The 26,811-nt window shown below is 43.3% G+C and overlaps 1 protein-coding gene across 16 annotated transcripts in view; it reads right to left on the minus strand.

Moving 5' to 3' along the window:
- The window catches only part of mlphb (melanophilin b), a 46,852-nt gene that overhangs the window by 5,522 nt on the left and 14,519 nt on the right, over positions 1-26,811 (minus strand). For 10 of the 16 annotated variants that reach the window (XM_054734542.2, XM_054734534.2, XM_054734541.2 and 7 more), the window contains 8 exons: positions 26,253-26,294; positions 6,896-6,948; positions 4,779-4,871; positions 4,383-4,484; positions 3,994-4,308; positions 2,312-2,395; positions 1,187-1,474; positions 55-204 (listed from right to left, as the gene is read on the minus strand). In XM_054734542.2, the coding sequence (XP_054590517.2) occupies positions 55-204; positions 1,187-1,474; positions 2,312-2,395; positions 3,994-4,308; positions 4,383-4,484; positions 4,779-4,871; positions 6,896-6,948; positions 26,253-26,294 (1,127 nt within the window). Of the gene's footprint in view, positions 1-54; positions 205-1,186; positions 1,475-2,311; positions 2,396-3,993; positions 4,309-4,382; positions 4,516-4,778; positions 4,872-6,895; positions 6,949-26,252; positions 26,295-26,811 lie in introns of all 16 variants that reach the window. The other 6 variants (XM_015975963.3, XM_054734535.2, XM_054734531.2 and 3 more) reach the window with 5 other exon arrangements.

Consider the following 26,811-nt stretch of genomic DNA (forward strand, 5'->3'; position numbering starts at 1 on the left):
ATTGATGATGAGTCAAAGTGAGACCAGATTTCCTGCTGCTTCCTGGTTTCTGACCTGACTCTGAGCGTTCTGAACATCGGCAGCAGCCTGAGCCACTTGATCCTCCAGCTCAACGAGCAGAGCTGTGGAGCCTCGGAAGCTCCCCATGGAGGCCTCCTGCAGGGGGCGCTCCTTCCTCTCCAGGCTCTCTATTGAGAGGTCCGTCTGTATTAAAGGAAAGACACTCCAGGATCTCACGGGGATACAACAGTTGTTAACGACATGCACAAGTCTCAGAAGAGTCTCAAAATGTCCTCGAGAGTTCTCATTTTACTTCTCCTAGAGTCATCGAGTCTCTGCAGGAATCTGGTTCTTGGTTTGGTTTTCCAGAGTCAAAAAGTCGGGAAAAGAAGCAACATTTTGGGAGGAGGTGGAGATGCATTCGCAAGTAAATTAAAAGTAAATTGCAAACAAACAAATTAATTATTAGAGCTGCTCAATAACAGAAATAAAATCCTTTTCATGATTATTTTGGTGCAAACTGAATCACGATTTCTGACTCAGTTGGAAAATTGGTTCATCAGAATATGAGATTAGAATATTATGGTCTGTTTTCATTTGACGGGTTTCTACCCTAATTATTGAAAATAATAAAAAACAATAATGACTTTACTGCCACAAAGTTTTTATAGCAGACGTTTCTGGCAAACCCCAAAATATCCAACATTGGCGTTTTTGCTGCAGTAACACGATTGCGTCGGCAGGTGGAAGAGTTCAGCTGCTACTGAGGTGGAGGGATGTGGAGAGACCTGTTCCACGTCCAAGATGGGAGTGAGTGAGAGGAGACCAGAGTTTACATAATGGAGGCAACAACATTAAACGTTTTAGCGCAGAATCTGTTAAAAACATGTGAAATAAAGATTGTTCTGGTCATCTCGGTGTTCACACACACACACACACACACACACACACACACACACACACACACACACACACACACACACACACACACACACACGCACGCACGCACGCACGCACGCACGCACACACACACACATACACACACACGGATCTGGTGTAGGACTGGACTCCAGCCGGGGCTCGGAGGATTTTCATGAGCCATGCTGTTTTTCATGAGTACAGGATGAGCGGAGAGCCAGATGTTCCACCAAACAAACGTCTGAATGCTTGCGTGAAACGGTTCTACCTTCTGAGAGCCGCTCAGCTCCTCCTCCTCTCTGGAGCTCCTGGTGCTGGCACTGGAAGTGGGTCTGGTGGGGATTCTGGAAGGCTTGGGCTTCATCTGTGGGCTTCTCCTGGTTGGGACCTCCTGAGAAGGATCCGGCCTGCTGAACCCATCTTCATCAGAACTTTGATCACTGATGTTGTCTGTTAACTCATGCAGCTTTTGTCTGAGCAGCTGCTCTTCATTTTCCACCTCCTCCCACTGAGGAGGAGCAGGAGGAGGAGGAGAGATGCTTTGTGGAGTCAGACTCTGGTTGTTGATTAGAAACAAAACACAGATAATAGATTGTTTATTATTATTATTTGCAAATCATATTGTGAGCTTCAATCTTTACACACACTCACTCACACACACACACACACACACACACACACACACACACACACACACACACACACACACACACACACACACACACACACACACACACACACACACACACACACACACACACACACACACACACACACACACACACACTCACACTCACACACACAGAATAGATGTTGCTGTGACATGTCTGGGGTACATGAGGACATCCAAGAGACCTCCTTTGGACCAAAATTAGCTCACACCTGGATGTTGCAAAAGACCTGAAAAAGACATAGCTGTGACGTGTCTGGGGTGCGTGGGAAGGACGTCCACCACAACGACCTCATTTAAACCATAAATAGTCCCAATCTGAACATCCTAAGCACGTTAATTCACCATGTGGACGTCATGAAAAAGACGTCAACTGGAGTCAGTCTGCACCTTCTGGGGACCTAGTCTGGACGTCCAGAAACAACCTGGAACAGACGTCGTTGTGACGTCACCTTGCACAGTGGGTAATTACCAAGGAGTAAGGATTATGGTGGCATCAGGGGGTGGAGTGGTGTTTTTTCCACTTCTACTGTAGCATCTATCTAGTCCTTCACAATAAGAGTCTCAAAACACATGCCTCAGGACTTTTGAAACTATAAAATAGTTTATTGCTTTTTTCTTCTTGTAAAACTCAGTTTCAGATGTTAAAACATAATTTCCTCAGTATTCTTAACATCCTGATAAAAACACCCAGAATTATGATGTGAGATAAAACAACTTTACCCCAAAGTTTGGTGGAACAACCTTCTGCTCTAAGCGATTCAAGAAGGTCTCAACAGCAAACATCCGTCTGTTCAGGTCAGAGATCTGAGAAGGTCCAGAAAGAGACAAGAAGAGTCCCAACAGATAAAAAAAAACATGGAAAGATGCAAAATGTCTGAGAAAACACAACATATTTAAAAATAGATAGGTAATAATCAATATTTGGAACTATTTAAACAATAAAATGAGTCAAATGTATGCTAGATTTGTTAGATTCACACTTAGATAAAGCTTTTGTTAAGATGTTGGCGTAAATATATTTGAATTCAGATCCAGGAGACACGAGGAATCAGATTAGGACTGTAGCACGACTCTTCAAAATAAAAGTCTCCTCACATATTCTCTAAATTCTGTGAGGAATACAAAAATATGAAATTATAACAAAACAGTTTTTAACGTAGCCTTTATTCTATGGATTAAATAATGAATAAATAATAACAAATAATGTTTTACCAGACAAAAAGTGGAGAGTTTGTTCAGTTAGTCTCACAACAGCATCACCAGAATTTCAATAAAACTCAGTGAATTAAGATGTTCCACCTCAAACTTTGAGATGAAGTAAAACAATTTGAGTTTAACAGATTTTTAAATATTATTTTAAACGATTTTTTTTTTCCATTTTTTAGATTTTAACAGATCGTTGAAACCAGTTTTTGTCTTTTTGTTTATTTAGAAGAGAAACAGAAAATATTTCATCAGGATTCTTAAATCTTTTACAAACAGGCGCAAGAGCCTGAAGCCTTTAAATATTTAAGGTTCGGGTTGAATGGTGTGTTTCTTTTACAGCAGATGAACTTGTGCATGCTCCTGATTGGACGCCGCGCTGTTGGAATATTTAAATGCGACAGGATGAGGTGGACGGCGAGTTTTCTCTCTGACGTCTGGAGCTTCTACAGACTCAGACTGTTCTCGTCCTCTGGGCTCCTCCTGCTGTCACATCAACATCTCAGTGTCTGAAGGGTCGTCTGAGGAGGCTCAGACCTGGCAGCCAATCAGAAGCTGGCGGCCAAATGTTGATGAGTGACAGGCCCACGTCTGGGCTGTGTCTCCTGTTTGTGTCCACCACCTGTGAGACAGATGCAGTGAAGCAAAAACATCTAGAGGAGGGAACCAGCAGGAGGATCACACCTGATCAGAGGCAGAAACCCGGAACCGGAGAGTTTCTGATGGACAGAAAACAGCCTGTAAACAATCTGGTGTTCATGATTCCCATGAGGGAGGAAGCTGCCGTTCCCAGGGATCGGGTTTCTCCCGATCCCAGGAATAGACGCTGATGTCATGTGTGCAGCCTTCCTCTGATGTTGCAGCTGTCTCCTCTTCATCACTCAGAGAATCGGCCTCATGAGGCTGTTTGTGTTCCACGTTCAGACGGTTTTAACCCGTCTTAATTTCTGCTTCCAGTTAAAGACTTGCCACAGATGCGTGTCTCATACTCGTGTGAAACAGCTGTTTCCTCTCAGCGTTTTGTCTAAACTGGTTTAAAATGTTGAGTTTTGAGAACGATCTGACTGTCTGAGAGGAAACTGGATCAATAGTCACCAAATATTAGAGAAAGCTGGTATGAATATGACGTTTAGATTATTTACCTACAGCTGACTGATGTCAGTGTGAAGCAGAGGCTTTTAGTCATAATACAGGACTACCTTCTGAAAGCTGATGCATAACAACACCCTCGAACCCATTAAAGCTCGTGTACATCCTCCTGCAGCAGCGGGATTTAAAGACCTGCGGCGCCGAGTCCAGGCTCTCTTGAGAAGCGTGGCTGCAGGGTTCTGGGTGGGAATGATACACCGGATACCGCTCACAAGGATCCTCCTCTCCTTCAGAGTCGTCCAGGTCAGGCAGGAAGCTGCTGCCCCCCCTCGGACCTCCAGCGTTCCCACTGCCACAGGAGGAGTAGATGAGCCGGGACACAGAGCGAGACGGGACAGCGTGGTTCTCCACAAACACCAGGTCATCTAAACACACAAGTGTGTGAGTAAATAACTTTACTGACTTGTACAACTGCACTGTGGCCGAGCTGGGACTGTACCGTGGTGTGGAACCATGTCCTGGTCCTGGCCTCTTTGCTGCTCCTGGATCTGGTGGAAAACCACAGCCATGCAGGCCTGAGTGAACTCTGACCCCCTCTCACCTGCATCCATGAAGTCATAGACACCTGTAGCCTGAGTAGGAGGAATCAAACGTCTCCTGTGATTAATGCAGATGACACATGCATGAGAACACAGGCAGCATCTCTGGAACAGCTGCAGCTGCTTTCCTCCACGTCCTACAGAGCGTGATGTTTTTACATCAGGAGCCAAACGCACAACCTTTACTTTAGTGGCTGCAGAGATGATGGAGGTTCTCCTGCTTCAGCTATAAAAGTCCTAACAGGTCTAGTCAAACCAGCAACAACGCAGCCTGGTAGTTGCCTTCAGTCCTCTACCTGATCCTTGTGTCGCCTTGAGGCATTGGAGCGCTCGCAGCAGAGGATGAAGTCAAACGGGTCGACGGTCAGACGCCTTTTGATCTTTTTCATCTTCAAACAGCAGAAAGAGAAACGCCGTCACCAGCAGAGAGGAGAGAAGGAAGAGAAAAGTCCCGTCACTCCAGAAGCTGTTTTCTCCCAAAGGAAAAGATTTAAAAGCACAAAAAGCATCTTTAAAAACCGAAAACGAGTGATGAGAGACAAAAGTTAAAAACTAGCAGATAAACCAACAAATGAAATATCACTCAGATGTTTCCTTATAAACAGTCATTCATCTTTGGATGAAATAGAAATTTTAGGTAGTTTAGGAACAAATGGAGTTTGGAAAAACATATAATCTGTTTGGAGTTCTGAGAAGAGAGGGAGAGCTTTAAAAACAAGCTGTGTGCTGACAGAGCGTCATCTCTCACCGAGGCTCATCAGAGCAGAAGCTTCCTAAAGCCGCCAGATCCTAACTCAGCCAACGACACAAGAGGGTGCTCTGCAGCCTCCAAACCTCTCTCTGTTCCTGCTGCAGTCATCACAAGTCAGACCAGAAGAGACGTAAACACATCACGAGCCCAGCCGGCAGAGCTGAGGATCCCTGACACTAAACAGACGCTCGGCTACAAACACAGAGTTTGGGTTTTAAGAGGAATTCCAGGGGACTTGTTTTCCAACATCAACTCATAGCCCTGGTTCAGCCTCTGCTGTCCACATCTGGTAAAGCATTCCAGATGTTTCAGGGCCAAACAAGATACCCTAGACAAACTGTGTAGAAAACACTTTAAACAGAATCCGTCAGAGGGATGAATGTCAGTTCTGACTGAACAACTCTGTTTAAACTCGCAGAAAATAACAAAACTAGCCATGCACACTTTAGCTAAACCACGTGTTCTACGCTGGCTCTAAATCACGTTCACGTGTGGGGCAGCAGTAGGTCAGGTGGTAGAGTGGGTTGCCTCATGATCGGAGGGTTATGGGTTCGATTCCAGCTCCCGCCAGGGGCATCCTGCTGTTGGGTCCCTGGGCAAGACACTTCACCCAAATTGCCTGTGTTAGTGGTGGTCAGAGGGGCCGACGGCACCAAATGGCAGCCTCGCCTCTGTCAGACCTCCCCAGGGCGGCTGTGGCTACAAGTAGCTTACCATCACTAGCAGTGTGTGAACGTGAGAGTGTGTGAAAGCGTCTTTGGGTGTCTAGAAAAGCGCTATATAAGTTCAATGCATTATTATTATTATTATTATTATTATTATTATTTACAAACAGGATGCAGCTCTTTCGTTAGAATGAAGCGAGTCATCTTGGCCAACGGTTTTTATGTTTCTGCTGTTCTGTCAGCAACGATCAGCGGAGAAAAGCAGCAGAACAGCTCCAGGTACAAGAGCGTTTCCTCACCAAACCTGCAGGAACTCCAGCAAAAGTGTCCGATCAGTCTCAGTTCCCTCTCCATCTCCTCCCAAAGGAGTTTTCACACATTTTTTAAACTATAAAACTTAAGAAAAGAGGCTCAGGTGTGTATTTTAGTGTTTAGGGGTCAGAAAATGGAGAAACTGGAGACCCAAGAAAATAAGTTTGATACTGAATCCAGAAAATAAAAGAAAATAAATGGAGACACTTTGTGACTAAATGGTGACAAAAACATTAAACAAATGTCATGAAAATGTCACATTATAACTGTAAATGTATCATTTGCAACCAGATTTACTGATTCCAGCATATCTACATATTTTCTTTGTCTCCAACTAGTTGCAAAGAGCCGAGTGAGAAGCCAGCTTTTCAGAGGAATTACAGAAAACTTCATTAGTCCTTCAGAAAGTATTCCACAGTAAAAACTCCAGAGAGACGAGAAAGCCCTGAGGAAGAACAAAAAACCTCACAAATGTTAGGACACGGTCTCTTTAATGCTGCTGTGTTTTTCGTGCTTTAATCATTTTACATAATTTTTTATATTTAAACAAATCCAGACTAAAAAAATCACCCTGGTTTCATTTCCCATTTCATTTTTATTCAATCTCTGAAATAATAAAGAAGTATTTCTTGTTTTTCTAAATTCCCAAACAGGGAAAAAGAAAGGTTGATAAATAAAATCTTACGTCTTTAAACTGTTGTGAGTCTGACGCTTCCAAGCCGTGCTCCTCGTATCCATCTGCAGACACAACGCAGATAAAACATCAAAACTAGGAGAATAATTAAGTGATGCAGTGATGTAATACTCACAAACCAAAAGTGTGTTTTATGTGGGACGATAAAACACAACCCCAGACTGGATTTATAGATAAAAAACAGAAACCACAACCTGTAATTACGCTCCAACTTCCACCAACATTTTCATTTTTCTCAGCTTTTCCCAACTGAACCATCCTGGATGTGACTGGTTCTTCAGAGAAAATAGAAGCCAGATGATGGTACCGGTCTAACCAGAGCCAGTCTGTTCCTCTCCCAAACCGCCGTTCCCATGTTGGAGTGGAATAAACGCCAGAGCCCGAATGGAAGGCTCTCATTTCGCAGCTTCAGCATGTTTATCGGGGGGGGGGGGTGGAATTAGCAAGTCGATCCCATCTGCCGATCGATCCCCCCAGGGTCAGGTCATAAACAATAACAACAAAACCCATCATTGTTATGCAGATGACACCCAGACCTACCTAGTGACTGTGGTCCTCTAGAATCACTCTGTCTGTGTTGGGACCAAGTTAAGGACTGGATGCAACCAAACTTCCTCCAGTTAAACAAAGACAAGTCTGAAGTTATTGTCTTTGGAAATCAGAACGATAGGATGGAGGTTGCTGCTCAGCTTGGCTCCAGAGGAACAAAGACAAAGACCCAAGTTAGAAATCTTGGTGTCATAACTGATTCAGACCTGAGCTTCACTGGTTTCATTAGGCTATAACTAGATCAGTGTTTTATCTTCTTCATCAAACAGCACGACTCAGGGGTCTCATGTCCAGACAAGACCGAGAGAAACTCATTCATGTGTTCATCTCCAGCAGGCTGGACTACAATGGTCTCTGACTGGTCTTTGTAGTCTTAACAAGAACCAAGAGAACCGAGCACATCACTCCTGTTCTTATATCTCTACACTGGTTTCCAGTAAACTACAGAATCCATTTCAAAGTACTACCACTAGTTTATAAATCACTCAGTATCATGGAGCCAGAATACATGTGGGATCTCCTTCAGGTATCTACGCCCAGCAGGGCTCTGAGATCCTTAGGAATCAATCAGCTGGCAGAACCGGGTCAGAACCAAACAGGGTGAAGCTGCTTTTAGCTACTATGCTGCTCATATGGAATCAGCTTCCTCATGACCTCAAATGTGCAAGGGCGCCCCCAAGGGGTGGCCAGGGGTGGCCATAGCCACAGCTTGAATCACTGGCCCAACAACACTGGTAGCAGGTACAAGTGGTGCAGAACTGTGGCGGACGTACACCATTTGCGTGCGAAAAATGTGAGTGCTTCAAAAAGTACCAAACTGAGTAGTACATCCATACCAAATGATGGATTGTGTGGGAACTATGTCATATACATAAAAATGTGTTAGATGTTCTAAAAAAACATGTTTGTTGTGATTTTGAGTTTGAAAAAAGTGAATAAAGGAAACAGTTCAAATTGTGTCTTGCTTTGAATTTCATACAGGGGAACCTGAGTCCTTTCTTATTTCTATGACAATACTATTAGGCTACTTCGTTGTTATGACCAGACCTGGCCCTTGGCCCAGGCCACCTATGCAATCACATTGAACAGCCATTGAGGGAGGTATTGCTGCAGTGAGGTGCGCAAAAATAACAGAGCAGTGTCCTTTTTGTGTAATGCATGACCATACCATACCATACCACCTTTATTTATATAGCACTTTACAAACACAGCCATACGGCCGACCAAAGTGCTGAACAGTCGCACAATAACAGAGATAAAAACATAAAACAGAGCAATAAAATACAGTAAACAGATAAGAAACAAGCCAATAAAAAAGTTCCGACAAAAACCTTACAATGGATGATAAAATAAGAGTAGTAAAAACCAAAATAACAGCCAACTGTTAGAAGCAAGGGTAAAATAGTGTGTCTTTAGTCTAGACTTAAAAACTGCCAAGGAGGATGCCAGTCAAACTGCGGCTGGAAGTTCGTTCCACATTTTAGGACCGGCAACAGAGAAAGCTCTTTGTCCGCATTATTTATAACACGCTTTCGGTACCTCGAGGAGCAACAGGCTAGAGGACCTGAGTGTGCTACCGGGAGTATAAATCACAAGAAGGTCAGATAGGTACACGGGGGCAAGACCATGGAGGGATTTGAAGACAAAAAGCAATATTTTATATTGGACCCTGAAAGTAATGGGCAGCCAGTGAAGGGATTTTAGAACTGTAGTTATGTGCTGGCGCCTGTCAGTACGTGTGAGGAATCTAGCCGCTGCGTTTTGGACGAGTTGAAGTCTGGCAAGGGTTGACCTATTGACACCCAGCAATATTGCGTTCGAATAGTTGAGCCTAGATGTGATAAAAGCAATGAACAACTGATTCCAAATTTTTCCCACATAAAACTGCTCTTAATTTGGACAGACAGTGGAGTTGGAAAAAACAGGATTTTACGGTGGCATTGACCTGGGCGTCCATCCTAAGAGATGAATCCATCTTTACACCCAGGTTTGTCACACCAGTTTTTAGATTTTGAGAAACAGATGAAAGATCTGGGGTTTGGAAAAGGCTAAATCAGACCGGATTAAACAGGATACAGTAAGTTCAGTCTTGGAATCGTTGAGATGCAGGAAATTTGAGGCCAGCCAACATTTCACGTCTCGTAGGCAGTCTAGGAGAGGCTGGATTGATTGCTGGGGTTTCACCGACATGTAAATCTGGCAGTCACCAGCATACAAATGATATTGAACAGAGTGCTTTTTTAGGATTAAGCTGAGTGGAAGGAGGTAAAGGCAAAACAACAAAGGGCCCAGAATAGACCCCTGCGGGACCCCACACGAGAGAGGAGCAGAGCCAGATGAGATGTTGTTTAGCACCACCCGTTGGGACCTGTTAGACAAATAGGACCTAAACCAAGTTAGGGCTGGACCACGTACTGAAGCAACCTCCTCTAAACGTAATAAAAGGATGTGGTGGTCGATGGTGTCAAAGGCGGTGGACAGATAGAGAAGTAATAACACAGCATAGGCGCCAGAATCCGTAGCCATAAAAATGCCATTAAAAACACGGAGGAGAGTGGACTCAGTGCTGTGCAGGGGTCGAAAACCCGACTGAAAGATATCCATTATGTTATGATCGGCTAGATGAGTAGAAAGCTATCATAGACCACCTTCTCCAGAATTTTTGCCAGAAATGGAAGCTTGGAAATAGGGCGATAATTTGAAAGAACTGAGGCGTCAGAGCCGGTTGTTTTTAGAAGCGGCTGAACCACAGCATGTTTGAAGACAGGGGGTACAACACCGAAACTAAGACTAGTATTGATAAAGTGTTGGATATAATGACCTATTGTTGAGAACACCTCTTTCAGGAGGCGCGGAGGAAGGATGTCGTCTTGTGAACCAGATGGTTTCATTGACAGAAGCAAAGATTGCAGACATGGTAGGGAAATCGGTTGAAAGCTGAGGAAGGGTGCTGTATTAAAGGTTAAGGTAGGCAGGGTGTACAGAGGGAGTGATAAACTAGCCCTGATAGAGGAAACCATATCAGAAAAGAAATCAAGAAACTGATCCGGGAGATTTGGTGCAATAACTGAACAGTTGGACTCACGAGGAACGAGAACTGAATTAATAGTTTTATAAAGAACTTTTTGATTGGACAGGTTTGCAGAAATAATTTTAGAAAAATAATGGCTTCTGGCATGCATAACTGCTTGTTGATATTTGGACCAAAGGTCCTGCAAGATCTGATATGTAATCTGGAGGTGGTCTTTTTTCCATTTGTGCTCAGCCTGTCTACAGAGTTTTCTCAAACTTCGAGTATGAGAGTTGAGCCAAGGGTCAGATTTATGTTTGGAGCGAGCAGGTTTCAATCCAATCCAATCCAATCCAATTTTATTTATAAAGCGCATTCACAAGGCATTACAACCAAACAAGGCGCTGTACACTAAAAATGTTGGTTAATTAAACAGGCGTTATATAAACATGTCGAACACAGATAAAAGATAAAAAGGAAATACAACAAAATTCCCAAAAATAACAGCTAAAAATCATTAAGACACAGGGTGAAGTAAAAATAGGAAAAAAAACATTTTACAAAGAACCTCAATAATACGGAAGTCGATAATTGTGGAGTCAGTTTATAAACAGTGCAGATGTCAGTGAGGTTCATAATTATGTTGTATAAGCTAGGTTGAAGTAGTGAGTTTTCAGGCGTGATTTAAAAATGCTAGCTGTTGGTGCTTGCCTCACTAGCAGTGGTAATGCGTTCCACAGCTTCGGTGCACAGACAAAGAAAGCCCTCTCTCCACGGCTTTTTAAACATGCATTGGGAACAGCTAGGAGGAGCATATCTTCAGACCTGAGAGCTCGCGGCGGGTTGTAGTAATGGACAAGTTCACACAGATATGGAGGAGCTTGATGGTTCAAGGATTTGTAAGTGAGAAGCATAATTTTGAAGTTTATCCTGAACTGCACGGGCAACCAGTGGAGAGATTTCAGAATTGGAGAAATGTGTTGTCTTCTGTCAGCTCCAGTCAGCAATCTAGCTGCTGAGTTCTGGACCAGCTGAAGTCTAGAGAGAGCTGCTTTACTGATGCCATATAAGCAGGAGTTGGAGTAATCCAGCCTTGAGGTGATGAAAGTGTGGACCACGGATTTCAGAAGACGGACACTCAGGATGTGCTTTAGTTTCGAGATGCGTCTTAGTTGGTAAAAACATGATTTAACTGTGTTATTGACCTGGGCATCCATCTTCAGAGCCTGGTCCATTTTTACTCCAAGGTTGGAGATTACAGAGGATACATTAGGTGAGAGATAGTTGAGGTCAGGTTGTTGAGTTGCCGTGATACTGTAAGGACTGAAAACGATTAAGTCAGTTTTGGAGTCATTGAGATGGAGGAAGTTGTCAGCTAGCCATTGCTTGACCTCAAGGATACAATCAGACAGAACTTGCGTTGACTGAGTTGGCTTAAAAGAAAAGTAGATTTGACAGTCGTCAGCGTAAAGATGGTATGAGACAGCGTGCTTTCTGAAAATGGCTCCTAAGGGCAGTATATAGAGGTTGAACAGTAACGGGCCGAGGATTGAACCTTGTGGGACACCCCAACGTAGAGGCTGTGACTCTGATGAACAGCCGTCCAACATGACCCTAGCAAACCTGTTATAAAAGTATGACCTAAACCAATCCAGGGCAGTGCCTGAAATGCCAGCCCAAGTGTGAAGTCTTGTGATCAAAATGTCATGATCGATCGTGTCGAATGCTGCAGATAGATCCAAAAGTACCAGAACTACATGGAAACCTGAATCTAAAGTCAGAAAAATGTCATTAAACACCCGAACGTGAGCAGTTTCAGTGCTGTGCTGTTGTCTAAAACCAGACTGACAGGTGTCCATTACCTGATATTCATTTAGATGGTTCACCAACTGTGCATAGACTACTTTCTCAAGGACCTTAGATAAAAACGGTAATTTGGAAATTGGTCGTAGATTAGAGTAATCGGTGGGATCGAGGCCGGGTTTTTTCAGGATTGGTTGTAGAACAGCGTGTTTAAAGGCACGAGGAACTTCAGCCAATGTCAAGCTACAATTTATAATGCGTAGCACGCTATTGCTAATTAAAGGAAACACCTCTTTCAGGAGTCGAGGTGGGATAACATCATCTGGGGAGCCAGAGGGTTTCATGGCTGCAACAGTTTTTTCTAGACAGGCCAAAGAGATGGGCTGAAAGCTTTGAAGTTGCCCGTGAGAGGGGATAAATGAATCTGGAACATGGTTGGTTTGGTGAATCTGAGCTCTGATTACAGTAATCTTATTTAAGAAAAACTGCAGGATTTGGCTACACAAGTCAGCGGACACAGAGGAAAATAGATTTTGAACTGGGGAAAGCACTGCATTTATGGTTTTATATAACACACCTTGATTGTTTGAATTAGCCGTGACAATGCTGGCAAAAAATCGATTTCTCGCTCCTCTGACTACTTTTTGATACTGAGACCAAGCCTCTCTCATGGCCTCAAAGGATACAGTAAGCCTGTCTTTTATCCATTTACGTTCCAGTCTCCTGCAATTTCGTCTCATGGAACGAGTTTGTTCGTTCAGCCATGGGTCTGACTTGGATTTCTTTCGACTTGATTTTAATGGAGCGACAATATCCATAGCAGCCAGGCAGGATGAATCAAGCACATGAAGTGATCCCTCAACTACAGAAGACGCAATAGTAGAATCATATGGAGCTGCGTTCAGAGTAAGAACAGCGGCAAAATCTGCAGCAGTATTGGGTGTGATTACACGAGAGAAGCTGGGACGGAAATATTCAATACGAGGGGCATAGTCCAATTTCAAGTTAAACAAAACTGGTGAGTGATCAGAAAAAGTTGCAGGTAAAATGCCAAGATCACAAATTTCCAGCTCATGACAGAAAACCAGGTCAAGTGTGTGTGTATGACCATGTGTGGGGCCATTAACATGTTGGGAGAAGCTAAAAGAGTCAATGAGATCTAGGAAATCCCTTATCAAAGGTTTGTCAAGACAACAGATATGAATATTAAAATCACCAAGTAAGAGTATTTTTCCATATCTACAGGAGGCTTCAGCCAGAAAAGCTGCAAATTCATTTTGAAAATCCTTATTGTAAGGTGGTGGGCGGTAAATGAGAGCACATAATAATGTAGGAGGAGCAACAGAATTTAAAACTGTAAGACATTTATCATTAAAAAAAGCGATCTGATCATCCAGACTAAGCTGACTATGCAGATCAGACACAGAAAAAGCACTGACAAAAGATCCTGCTGTTTCAGAGTTAATGATGCATCGTAACGAACGTGACGGACAGAGTGAATGATTTTTAACAGGTAATGTTAGGTATTTTTATTTATTCATCTTTGTTGTGAAATCTTTTGTTAAATGTGTTGGGGAAAAACCTGACCTTACTTGTTTTTACGTTTGGGTGTTTTAGGAAACTCCTTTCTGCTTTAGGCATTTTGATCCAGTATCTGAAGTTTTCCTTTGTCCTGTGCATTCTAAGACCAGAGTGTTTTCCATTAGTTAAAAAGCAAACTGGTCAGGTAGGAAAATTAGCTCAAATCTAGAAACTTCTCTTGTGATTGTGGAATTTGTGGGTGTGAACATTTTGGATTCAATAAAACCCCCTCCATGAGCTCGGGCTCCTTTGTGAAAGGAAAATGGCTTCCTTGTTGTATGGTCTGATTCTCTCACCCTCTGCAGAGTTTACACTTTGCAGAGCTTGTTGTCTGTTTAAGGTTTGTTACAATTTACTAAATTAAGAATCTAATCCCTCTGTGTGGGTGTTCTGACTTCCTTTAAGGTAATATAAGTTTAAGGTATTATAAGAACAATAGTATAAATTAAAATACGCAACATAATAGTGAATAATGCTAAATTAACTTAGAGAACATAGAGTAAATTACCTATCATGTGGTGGAGGATGCGGGCAATGCAGAGCTGGTGAGCTGAGGGCTTTGTCTGTGAGCTGAGTGGGGGTAAGGCTCCATTTGGCTCCATGGACGGGCTTTCTGCGCCCAGCTCTCGCATATCGATTCAGGGTCATGTAAATTACGAATAATCAATCTACGCTCTCTCTCTCTCTGTGTGTCGTCCTTTAAGGTAATGGAGGAGCTGTAATATGGGAGAGAGACGATGGAAAGCTCCGGAGGGAGTTTGGGTCTTCGCCCTCTTTCCTCAATTTCTAATTATGTAAGGTGTGTTATTTCAGGTGACGCATATAAAAATTCTAACAGTTAATGGTCTTTCGAGCAAGGTAGCAGATGCCTTCTGGTGGGAGATCGCCTTCGGGGAGCCGCATGGCCACTTCCTCATTAAAGTCCGGCCAGCTGAATTGCTCTCCGGCCGGCTACTCCGCAGGTGAACTTCCGCCTATGGCTCTCGCTCTACCAAAACGAGGAACACCAAGTAAGTACCTAAATTAAGTTGCACCCTTTATTTTTATAACTAATTGTCAGTGTGGTTTACGCTTGTAGTGATTTTTTTTTTTGCCATCCACGTTCGAAAGACGTTTCGGGCGCCGGCTAGGTAAGAGCTAGTGAGAGCTGCTGGAATTTTATCCTGGACTCCGTTGGCCTCAGTTAAACAAGCGCTGCGTTAAAGCGGCCAACCGCTGTGGGCATGGACGACAACTTCCTTTTGCAGCTGCCGACAGAAAGGTTTTGACAGATTCTGTTTAACGCTGTGTACTTTGAAGTGCGTTGAGTTATACAATAGGACATGTTGGGATCGCGACCCAATGTGTTTGTTTGCTATATCAAATAGGTACGTGAGATGTGCACTGACTTAGATAGATGTTGGCGATATGCCTGCGGCACTACAATAAGAAGTGATGTGATGTGAAGCCATGTAAAAGCGGATAGTAATGTGAAAAGAGGAAATCGCCAGGGAGGTTGTAATCCGTCTATGTCTGCGCGCATAGCACCCCGCAGGGAATGGAGGTCTCAGACGCCGACAGGAAGGATGACAACTAGCGTGCAGCACTGAGAGATGGGTGGGTCGTAATAAGGTTGGATGTGCAAACCACTATGTAAACTTACTGACGATGGTATTGTTAAATATTTCATGGTGCAGAGAGTTAATCATCGTTGTAATTGGCTAAAATAATCCAAACCGTTTTAAGATTTACTCCTTGTCATTTTGTGCGTCGGCCGACTCATTGTGTTTCTGTGTGTGAAAGCTGTGTCATGTATGGTGACTCAGGACTTCAAGGAATGTGTGTGTGTAAGACAACTGCAGTTCTGAGCATCAGTGTGTGTGCATATCTGAGTTTTTGAGTGAAACCTGTGTGATTGTGTAGCTACAATTTTGAAGTTTGAACCGGTTCTGTCTGTCTATCTGTTCTGTCGGTTCTGTATTTCTGTCGGTTCTGTCTGTTTGTCCGTCTGTCTGTCTGTCTATCTGTTTGTCTGTCTGTCTGTCTGTCTGTCTATCTGTTTGTCTGTCTGTCTGTCTGTCTATCTGTTTTCTGTCTGTCTGTCTATATGTTTTCTGTCTGTCTGTCTGTCTGTCTGTCTGTGCATGTATGAGAATGTCTGTCTGTGCATGTATGAGAATGTCTGTCTGTGCATGTATAAGAATGTCAGTCTGTGCATGTATGAGAATGTCTGTCTGTGCATGTATGAGAATGTCTGTCTGTGCATGTATGAGAATGTCTGTCTGTGCATGTATGAGAATGTCTGTCTGTGCATGTATGAGAAAGTATGAATCTAGAGGTAATTCTGAAACGGTGTGTTCAGTTGTGTGTGTGTGTGTGTATGAGTGTGTGTGTGTAAAAAAGAAAACTGTTTATCACCAGCAGGGTAGCTACAGAGGGAAGTTTAATCCCCAGAGGGATGGACGTAACAGCAATCAGAGACAGTGGTCCTCACTAGACCACTCACAGCCACTCGTTTGTTGGACTTTTGGAGGTCACGGTCACATGTCATGTGACTGTCCCTCCTAGTCAGATGGCCCAGATAACAAGAGCCCAAAGAGGCAGGGGTTTTCAAACATAGAGGAGCTGACCTAGCCATGAGCCTGTCAATCATCAGGCTGCCTGTTAAATCTTCCAGGCAGAGACCTCATGTCAGCTTAAAAATCTCTATTTTCCCTATAAAGGATGACATGAGAACGATTCGTGTGGCTAAAAGTTTGCTGTCATCTCCATGGGTGTGTGACTGCTGATAGAATCTTTGAAGTGATAAACTGACTTTGTGGTGTTGACGGATGAGTAAGAAGTTTAACTTAAACCAGATCCCTGCAATTTATTATTTTCCTGTTAGAAACTAGATTTTCCAGGGTTTGTGGTTGACACTAATAGATCACGTAGGATTTAGACCTAAATAGTTCCCTAATGCCCCTTTGTATATTTCTCTTTTGTGATGAATGAGTTACAGAATTAGAAGGTGCCTTTATTATAAAGTATGATTTGGTATTAATGTGGTACAAAGCCCCATGAATAGTTTCTGCTTGGTTTTTTCATATGATGTATAACTGTAAAGAAGGTGCCTTATTGCCATTTTAAAGTGATAAACTCTTTTCCTTTGTGCAAATTCTAACACAGATCTGGTTTTACCAGATTCAAGTTCCTGTGAAGGCAGAGTAGCTGGGAGGCCTAATCTATGTCCACAGATGCCTTCTGCTACTGGATTTAATTTAAGAGTGTGGTTTTGCTTCGGGATGGTCTCTGTTTTCAATTGGTAAGGTTCCTTCATGGAATGCAAACCTTAGCTCAGCAATCTGTTTTGTTTCATTGGTCAGACTAAGTAAATATGGTGTAATTGTAACATTTGTCATTTTCTTTGGAGAAGTGAGCTACTTTTATGAGACATATGAAAAGCTTGGTTTAAAGTACTCTGACTCCATCCTATGTTCTTTTATTTGCAGTTAATTGTATATTGGGTTTATCTTTACTTTTTACTTTCTGGGAGTGCGAATTTACCAGATTTCAGGGGGTGACAACCTAAAACCCAGGTATTAAAAGGTTGTAGTGCTTGTTTGCATACAAAACTACAGTTTGGGCATTCCAAAATAATGGTTGTCATCGTTTGAATCTCCCTGGTTCCCCGATATTCTGTTAAATCTTTATTTGATTTGTTTTTCAAAGTCTGCTGCTGCTGAAGTCAGTCCAGCTCAAGACTGGTTGAGCTGCTTGCTGAACAGTTAATCAGATAAGTGTTTTCTGGCTCTGAGCAACAAAGGTTTGTCTCAGATCTTTATCAGTAAAGGACGAAAGAGACAGAAATGTTCTGAGTTCCGACCCAGTCACTAAACTTCTGAGTAAGGATGTTTTGCTTGGTATAAATTGTGTTTTAATACTGCTATAGTAAGGGTGAGTTGCCATTTCTGTTTAACCTTTTGCTTGTTTGATAAGTCAGGCAGATATATGGTACTTCAAGGGTTAGTGAGTAGTTAGGTTTATTCTTTATTATTTTGGCCTTTGACTCACCCTGAAGCAAAATGCAGTGGTATTTCTTAGGCTTAAGTGTTAAAACTCTGTTCTTTTCTTTTGCTGAGACAGTCTTTTTAAATCTAATGATTTTATGTTTATAATTAGATACTGTTGTTTGAGTTCATTCAATTTGATTTTCTAACTCCTGGATTGATATATTTACATCTTTTCTTTTACTATGACTGTTGTTTAAATGTTTTATTTTGCCTTTAAGTTGCCTGATCCGCAAACAAGTAATAACATCCTGATGTGAGATTTTGTTTTTATTTCTTGGATTCTTGTCATAAGCAGACTCTTTGCCAAGGTGAGATATCTGGCCATAATGGTTTGACTTACTGTTTTTACAGAAAGGTGTTTGGCTTTTTCATAAACCTAAAAACTTCTTGTTAAATGAGTCTTATCAATCACTTATTGGGTTACATAAACTAATAGTGTGGGTTGTTTAATGCAGTATGGAACATGAATTGATGAATGTACTTTGCTGATGATTACATGAGTTGATTCCAGCTTAAAGATGATACCGAATGGACTATGTTGGTGAATTTCAGGTGAACTTTGAGCCCCATTAAATTCAAACTGGACTGGACAAAAAGCTGAATGGTTGTTGTTGAAGATGTCAAAAAGCCACAATGACTCTTTTGCACTTTCTCACTGCAGGCCATGGAACCAAGGAGTTTGGGGTCCTGTTGCATGTGATACCACCACAAATGAGGCGTCAAGGTCACTCTTCTCATCCCTCCCACTGCTGCATACTGCTGAGAGGCCACTACAACTGATCATCATCAGATGGAATGCATGCAGGCTCGCCAGGACGGCAGATAAGTAAACGATCTGCCTTCAGCTTGCAGGACCAATCCACCATGCTGAAACTGCCCCTCAGCATTCGCTGCTGATGATGGGGGATCGCACTTTGCTCTGAAACTGCCCCTCAGCATCTGATGGAACGAGAGGAAATAGCAGCAGTTGGGAGGGACAACGGAATCAACATCTGGTGTTTGAGACCCCTCCTGGGTCCGTCCACACGACGCTGTGACCTGCCTCCAACGACGTATCCAGTACCCCAAATCTCCCGTCTGGTTTCATGGCTCCCTGTCCAAAAGACATCCCCTCACCATCTCTCAGAATGTCTCTCTCTCCTGTCACATCGCAGGTTGGCTCCCTGCCCCCACTTCACGTTGCGTGAAGATGGGCGTCCTTACGAGGACATTTGAGCTGAAGAAGGAGAGTCTGGGTCTGTGATGACTCGTCTGTCTCATATCGACGAAAGGGCAACACCATTCTATGGAAAACATTGTTTTAACATCAACTTTCCCCCTCTTGCAATTCCACGAATCGACTGAGTTTGCTGGTATCTAATAATTCATATCAACTCGTGTTCAAGTTTCTTGCATCTGTTATGGTTATCTTAATAAAGCTAGGCACACAGGATAAAGTAGATTTTGGTGTTTGGGTTATTGTTAAGCTAACATCATCGTCTTGATTCATAATTCATGCTCATTGATTATTGGGTTAGTGACATCTTACTCTGATTTGTTATAACAACAAAAATGAATATCAGGAGGGAATGTTAGGTATTTTTATTTATTCATCTTTGTTGTGAAATCTTTTGTTAAATGTGTTGGGGAAAAACCTGACCTTACTTGTTTTTAAGTTTGGGTGTTTTAGGAAACTCCTTTCTGCTTTAGGCATTTTGATCCAGTATCTGAAGTTTTCCTTTGTCCTGTGCATTCTAAGACCAGAGTGTTTTCCATTAGTTAAAAGCAAACTGGTCAGGTAGGAAAATTAGCTCAAATCTAGAAACTTCTCTTGTGATTGTGGAATTTGTGGGTGTGCACATTTTGGATTCAATAAAACCCCCTCCATGAGCTCGGGCTCCTTTGTGAGAGGAAAATGGCTTCCTTGTTGTATGGTCTGATTCTCTCACCCTCTGCAGAGTTTACACTTTGCAGAGCTTGTTGTCTGTTTAAGGTTTGTTACAATTTACTAAATTAAGAATCTAATCCCTCTGTGTGGGTGTTCTGACTTCCTTTAAGGTAATATAAGTTTAAGGTATTATAAGAACAATAGTATAAATTAAAATACGCAACATAATAGTGAATAATGCTAAATTAACTTAGAGAACATAGAGTAAATTACCTATCAGGTAAAATAATATCAAAAGAAATAAGCATATGGTCAGACCAGCAGACTTCTAAAAGAGATGGACCATTTAACAACAGACCAGATGAGAGCACAAGGTTGAGCGTATGTGAGTGTACATGAGTTGGAGCATTTACAGACTGGGTCAAACCAAAAGCATCAATTAGACTAATAAAATCTGTGACAAATGGTTTTTCCAGACAGCAGATGTGAATATTAAAGTTTCCAAGAATGAGAACACGTTGATATCGAGTGAAAATCTCAGCTAAGAGAGCAGAGAAATCAGGTATGAAGTTCTTATTGTATCTGGGGGGGGGGGGGGGGGGGAGGGGGGCGGTAAAGTTTTGTTTCTGATGGATCTTGCGTTTATAAGAGCAAAGCTGATGGAGGTCGAGTCTTGACGTACATTCCGAGGTATGCATGGGTGAGGTTACGGGTGTGTGTGTGCGCGCGTGTGTTTGTGTGTGGGTGGGTGGGTGGGGGTGCGGGCGCGTGTGTGGGTGGCGGGTGTGTGTGTGTGGGGGGGTGCTAGGAAAATTTTTGCTCGGTGAAAATAATGCCCCAGGGTCAACCCTGGTTATAACGATATTATCATTACTTCTCTATCCCTATTATTAGGTGACATTTCACTTACTGGCAAGCTGTGTGACCACTGGCAACAATAGTTGCCAGTCATAAATATGCCATTTTCTTCCCAAATAAAGTACATAATTGAAAAAAAAAAACTTGATTCAGAGGGACTTAACTGATAAAATGATGCATCACGACTCTGAAAAAAATTTGGGCACAAATGGGTTAACCCGAAAAAACACCTTTTTAAATTAAATTTTAAATAACATTTTAAATAACTAAAAAAAAATTCTGATATGTTTGGGTTTGTAAAATTTAAGTTAAATGTTTTGGATATGTACTGTTTATTTTTTAAATTTTTAAAATAAAAACGAATAAAGGAGCAACGTTATACATCACCACAGGCTAAACTCTCCCAGAGTTACCACATGGACGAATTTGGTGTGCCACCCCAAAATTTTCTTTGGCCCCATCTGGCCACCCCTATCAAAATTTTCTGGAGGCGCCCCTGCAAATGTGCCCCAGCTCTGGCAACTTTCATGTGTTCATGAAAGGCTTGTTCCGGTCGGCAAGATGGTGCCTGCGCTTGGCTTAGCCGCAGTCGCCGGCCACTTTTTCAAACTTTTCTCCACTAACCTCCTCTTTTCCACCTTGCTCCTGTCTGCGATCCTCTTCAGTAGTTTCCCTGCTACCATCTCCTATGATCGCCAGACTCTTTTGTCCTTCCGTTCGTTCACGATCGCCCAAGATGCACCGAGGACGTACCTCCCTGTTTGTTTACCTGAGCTGCGCACTGGCCCGGAGCCGAACGACGATCACAAACTACGCACCTCCAGCTATGTTTGTCCGGTCCTGGGAAAACGTCGGAGGAAAAGAGGTAATCGAGCAGGAATCCAGGTGAGAATAAGACTTCTCTTAAAGCGTGGTTTATCTAGTAAACATCGGCGCAATCTTCTAGCTTCTTGTCCTTTGTTCGGTGACCTTAGCGCCACTTCCGCATTCCCGCCAGGCCGCATTGCAGCGCGGTTTCTCCGTCCAAGTTTTTTAAGGTCAGTTTATCCTCATTCCTCAGTGGTTTCTCCTCCTGTTCCCTCCATAAGTGGTTTTTATAAACAGTGGATCTAACCCTGCTAATTTACGTCCACTAACTCCAGCTGTTTCTGTAGTTTCTGATTCCTCCACCTCATTCAGCATGGCTCTATTAAATACCCGCTCTGTTAACAATAAGTCCTTCCTGCTCTATCTAATTCTCTCTAAAACCTGGATTTTCTTTTTCTGACTGAAGTTTGTCAGCAAACATCTGATTATTCTGGTCTGATTGAACTCCGCCCGAGTGGTTACTCTTTTCTTAGCCAGCCCCAGGGTTCTGGTCGTGGTGGAGGCCTAGCTGTTGTTTTCAGAGACCATCTTCCATGTAGCTCTACAACCTCTGGTCGCTTTGCTTCCTTTGAACTGCAGCTGATTTAAGTTGGGCGTAAGGACCCGTTCTACTGTGCTGTGGTCTATCGTCCACCTGGTCCAAACAGTTCTTTCCTTCAGGAGTTTAGTGACTTTCTATCCTCCACTGTGAAGCTGTCCTGACTGGTGATTGTTGGTGACTTTAACATCCACGTTGATGATCCCTCTGATCACTTTGCCATGAATTTCTCCAGCCTTATGGACTCCTTCAGCTTTACCCAGCATGTTTCTGGCCCCACACACACCAGGGGGCACACTCTAGACCTTGTTTTTACCCTGAGTCTAAATGCTGACAGTGTTTGTCCTGAGGACGTTTATATTTCTGATCACCATTGCATTTTCTTTAACGTGTCAGTTTCTGCGTCCCCACCTCCTGCTCGCCGTATGGTTAGTTCTCGTTTTCTTAATGAGAGCACAGCTAGCAATTTTTCTGCTGCTTTTGATCCACCCTGTTCTTCTGATAACGACCCAGATTCCTTAACTTCTCAGTTTAACGAGCACTGCCTCTCCATTCTGAACAACATCTGTCCTGTCAGAACCAGATCAGTTCCTGCAGTGAACCCTACTCCCTGGTTTAATGACAGCCTTCGCAGCCTGAAGCATCAATGCAGAAAAATTGAGCGTTTGTGGAAGAAAACCCATCTCCACGTCCATCTGCTGCACCTAAAGGATCTTCTGACATCCTTTAACTCTGCAGTCAGAGATGCCAGGGTTTCCTATTTCTCCTACCGGGTCCCCCAGAGCAGAGGGAACCCCAAGGTGCTGTTTAACACCATCAACAGCATCGTCTCTCCTGCCTCTCCTACAGCCTCCATCCACTCTGTTACAGACTGTGAGAACTTTCTGTCTTTCTTTGTGGACAAAGTCAGTAAGGTTAGATCTAGCATCTCTCCTTCAGCCTTATCGCTGCCTCTCCCGACTCCAACCAGGCCAATCATCCTAGATAGCTTTGCTCCTGTTTCTTTGCCTGAGTTAACCAAACTAGTTAACTCTATGAAAACCTCTGCATGCCCCCTCCACATCTTACCCTCATCTTTGTTTAAAAGGGCTTTTCAGTCCATCGGTCCCAGCGTGCTCTCTATAATTAATGCTTCTCTGGTTTCTGGTCAGGTCCCTGCTTACTTTAAGAACGCTGTAATCCACCCGCTTCTTAAAAAAACGAGTCTCGACCCCTCTCTCCATAGCAGCTTCAGACCCATCTCTAAACTTCCGTTCATCTCCAAGATCTTGGAAAAGGTTGTGGCTAAACAACTCACAGCTGCTCTTGATGAACATAACATCTATGATAGCTTCCAGTCAGGTTTTCGTAGAGCTCATTCTACTGAAACAGCTCTTCTTAGGGTCTCTAATGACCTTCTGACTCACAGTGATGCAGGGGACTGTTCTGTTCTGGTCCTGCTGGACCTGACTGCAGCCTTTGACACTGTTGACTATCACCTGCTACTGGAGAGGCTGAGAGACTGGGTAGGCCTATCAGGATCTGCTCTGGAGTGGTTCTCCTCTTATCTTTCTGAGCACTCCTTTTCTGTGGCTGTCTCCAAGTTTAGGTTCTCCACCACCTCTCTTGCCCATGGTGTCCCACAAGGTTCTGTGCTGGGGCCTCTGCTCTTCCTCCTCTATCTGCTTCCTCTTCAGCACATCCTGAGCTCCTTCAAAGGAATCTCCTACCATCTTTATGCAGATGACATCCAACTGTACATCTCCTTTAAGCCACATGAGATGTCTAAGCTGCAGCTGTTACACACCTGCTTAGACTCTTATCAAAACCTGGACAGCTGGGAGCTTTCTTCAGCTGAATGAAGATAAGACTGAGATCCTCATCTGTGCCCCAGACAAGCTGGTTCCCAAAGTCAGAGACTCTCTTGGTCAGCTTGCTTCCCACACCAAACCCTCTGTCTGGAATCTTGGCATGACCTTTGACCCAGCTCTCACCCTGGATTCTCATGTCAGTTCTCTTGTTCGCTCTTCCTTCTTCCATCTCAGGAACGTTGCTAAGCTGAGTCCCATTTTGTCCCGCTCTGAACTTGAGACAGTTCTCCACACCTTCATCTCCTCACGCTTAGACTACTGTAACTCTCTTTTCACGTGTCTGAGCAGAAACTCCCTGAACCGTCTACAGGTGGTTCAGAAGGCCTGTGCTCGGCTTCTGACCAAGTCCTCCAAACACACCCACATCACCCCGCTTCTCCTCCAGCTTCACTGGCTGCCAGTCAACTTCAGGGTTCATTTCAAGATCCTGGTTCTGGTCTATAGGGCCTTACAGGGACAAGCACCATCTTACATTGGTGATCTTCTTAGTCCCTACACCCCCAGCAGGTCCCTGAGGTCCAGTGACCAAAGCCTACTGGTTGTGCAGCACCAGGCTAAAGGTCAAAGGTGACAGATCATTTACTGCTGTGGCCCCCAGACTCTGGACCTCTCTCCCCCTGAGCCTGAGATCAGTGGACTCAGTGGTCTCCTTTAAAAAGCACCTGAAGACTCACTTGTTCAAGCTGGCTTTTGTATGACCTTCTTCACCTCTCTCTCTTTATTCTGCTCTCCCCACCTATTCCACCTTCCTCAGGATCCACTGATTTCCCTCTTTCCTATTCACTCTCTCTCTTTCTTAACATTTTTTAAATCACAATTGTCTCTTTTTGCTAATTTTAAATACATTTTAAAACATTTTCTAAATGCTTTTTTATATTTTTTGTTTGTGTGAAGCGCCTCGTGATTTTTATCTTGAGAGGCGCTATAGAAACGATGTTTTCTTCTTCCTCATCAGCTTTTGAATGTTTCTGATGCTCCTTCTGCAGCATCAGATCAAAAAGGTGGTGCTCAACCTTTAACTTTGTCTATTTGTATCTTACATCTAATTTTATTTGTGTGTTTAAATTAAATTTGAAAATCTGCTGTTTTATGTTGTCTCGTTGATTTTAATGTATTTGTTTGCACCAGGAAAGCACAAGCACTTCTGTGTAGGAATTTTGCTGCCTTGTTTAGTGAAACAATTTCACAAATACAAGCGACAGGAGAGACTGGGAGAACAGGTTTACTGTCTTCAATGTGATTTAAGCACCAGAAGACCACAAAAAACCATCAGATGTCTCAAAGTTCAAAACTGAGTCAGTAAATGACACATAAATCATTGTGATTATGGATTAGGGTAAATAATACCACCAGTGAGTCCTGGCTCTGCCCAGGGTCAGAGGAATCCCAATCCAATTCCTGAACCACCTCAGCTGACTCTGATGAGGAGGAGGAGCAGCTCCACTCTGAGTGACTTAAACTGATCAGATACCAGTCAGGAAGACCATTTCATCCTGGATCTAGGATCAGGCTCTGTCTGGATCTAAATGTCGAGCACCGATGAGGTGAAATCTCTATCCGTTTTTCCAAAATTTAAGTTTCTAGTAGAATCATTTCTAAAACTGTCCATTTTAATTTTTAACAGTGGAAGAAGTTTTAGCTTCATTAAACCAGAACACCCCCCTCCCCTCTCAGGCCCTGTCCACACGTAGCCAGGGATCTGCCAAAACGTAGGTATTTTTCTACGTTTTGGCCTGTCATTCACACGAAAACGGAGTTTTTTCACACGAAAACGGATCTTTTTAAAAACTCCGGCCAAAGTGAAGATCTGCGTTTTCTCCGTTTTGGTCGTCTGCGTGTGGACGGACAAAACCGGAGTTTTAAGGTCCGCAACGTCACTTTCCGCGACAAAAAACTGCTGACATCACGTGTGCGACCTGTGTTTACACTACCCGATGCATCAATTGTCCAAGCGCTTTTTGCTTGTTTGTTTTTGCAAGCGGAATTACTGCTCCTTGCGGAAGACCACAGACGAAGGACGAGGTTAAGAACGGGGGAAGTACTGCCACCTACAGGTCTGGCATGTCCTTAACAACGTATTTATCAGGGTACGTGTGGACAGAGTTTCTTTTAAAAACGAGGTGGTGTGGATGCAAGTTTTTGGAGGGGCGGATATTCGTTTAAAAAAAACGGCTACGTGTGGACTAGGCCTCAGGTTTCATCCTGAGAACACATCAGTCTCATAAAAATCCAGTTTTTCAGGCTCATATGTTACACAGATGTCTTCCTGATGACAGTCAGGAAAATCTCCCAAAAATAAAGAAATCCTGGAAAAGGTTGGAATGCAAGTAGAAAATAAAATGAAGATAAAGACACGAGGTCTTAAACTCCTCCTGAGGTCAGAAGGATACTCACTGTGGACGTCTGGCACGCTTCGTGCGTCAAAGTCAGGTGGTTCTGATAGACAGGAGAGTCAGAGGAGCTCATCAAATGAACAGGAAGTTCCTAAAAGTCTCCAACAAATTATCAGTTTAACAGGAAATCCAGTAATTGTGAAGTTTCCTCATCAAATCATAATTAAAGTCAAACAGTTTAGTGGCTGAAAACTTTTTCTGTAATTAAATGGAATTTTTGTGGAGGGAAATGAGGTTCTGTTGGTGCTGTTGGGTCTTCCCCGTCTGAGGTTTGAGGGCCCAACGGACCACAGCAGCCGGCGCTGAAGGTGTGTGTGTGTGTGTAGTCACGCATGTTGAATTTAATCCAGATGGTCACATGAGCCTCCACATGTGATGTGCTGCACCAAACCTTGCTGCTTGCATGCTTCTGAGCTAAACGCTGCAGATGTGCAGATTCTGCACGCTGCATTCCACACAACCAGATAAAAGTTCTGCTTCTTCCTCCCTGATCCTGATGCTGCTCTGCGGAGCCCGGCTCGGGCTGGATTCTTCAGTTCCAGGCCCAGAAACAGGAGACA

The sequence above is a fragment of the Nothobranchius furzeri genome, chromosome 7, assembly GCF_043380555.1.
Source record: "Nothobranchius furzeri strain GRZ-AD chromosome 7, NfurGRZ-RIMD1, whole genome shotgun sequence".
Lineage (NCBI taxonomy): Eukaryota > Metazoa > Chordata > Actinopteri > Cyprinodontiformes > Nothobranchiidae > Nothobranchius > Nothobranchius furzeri.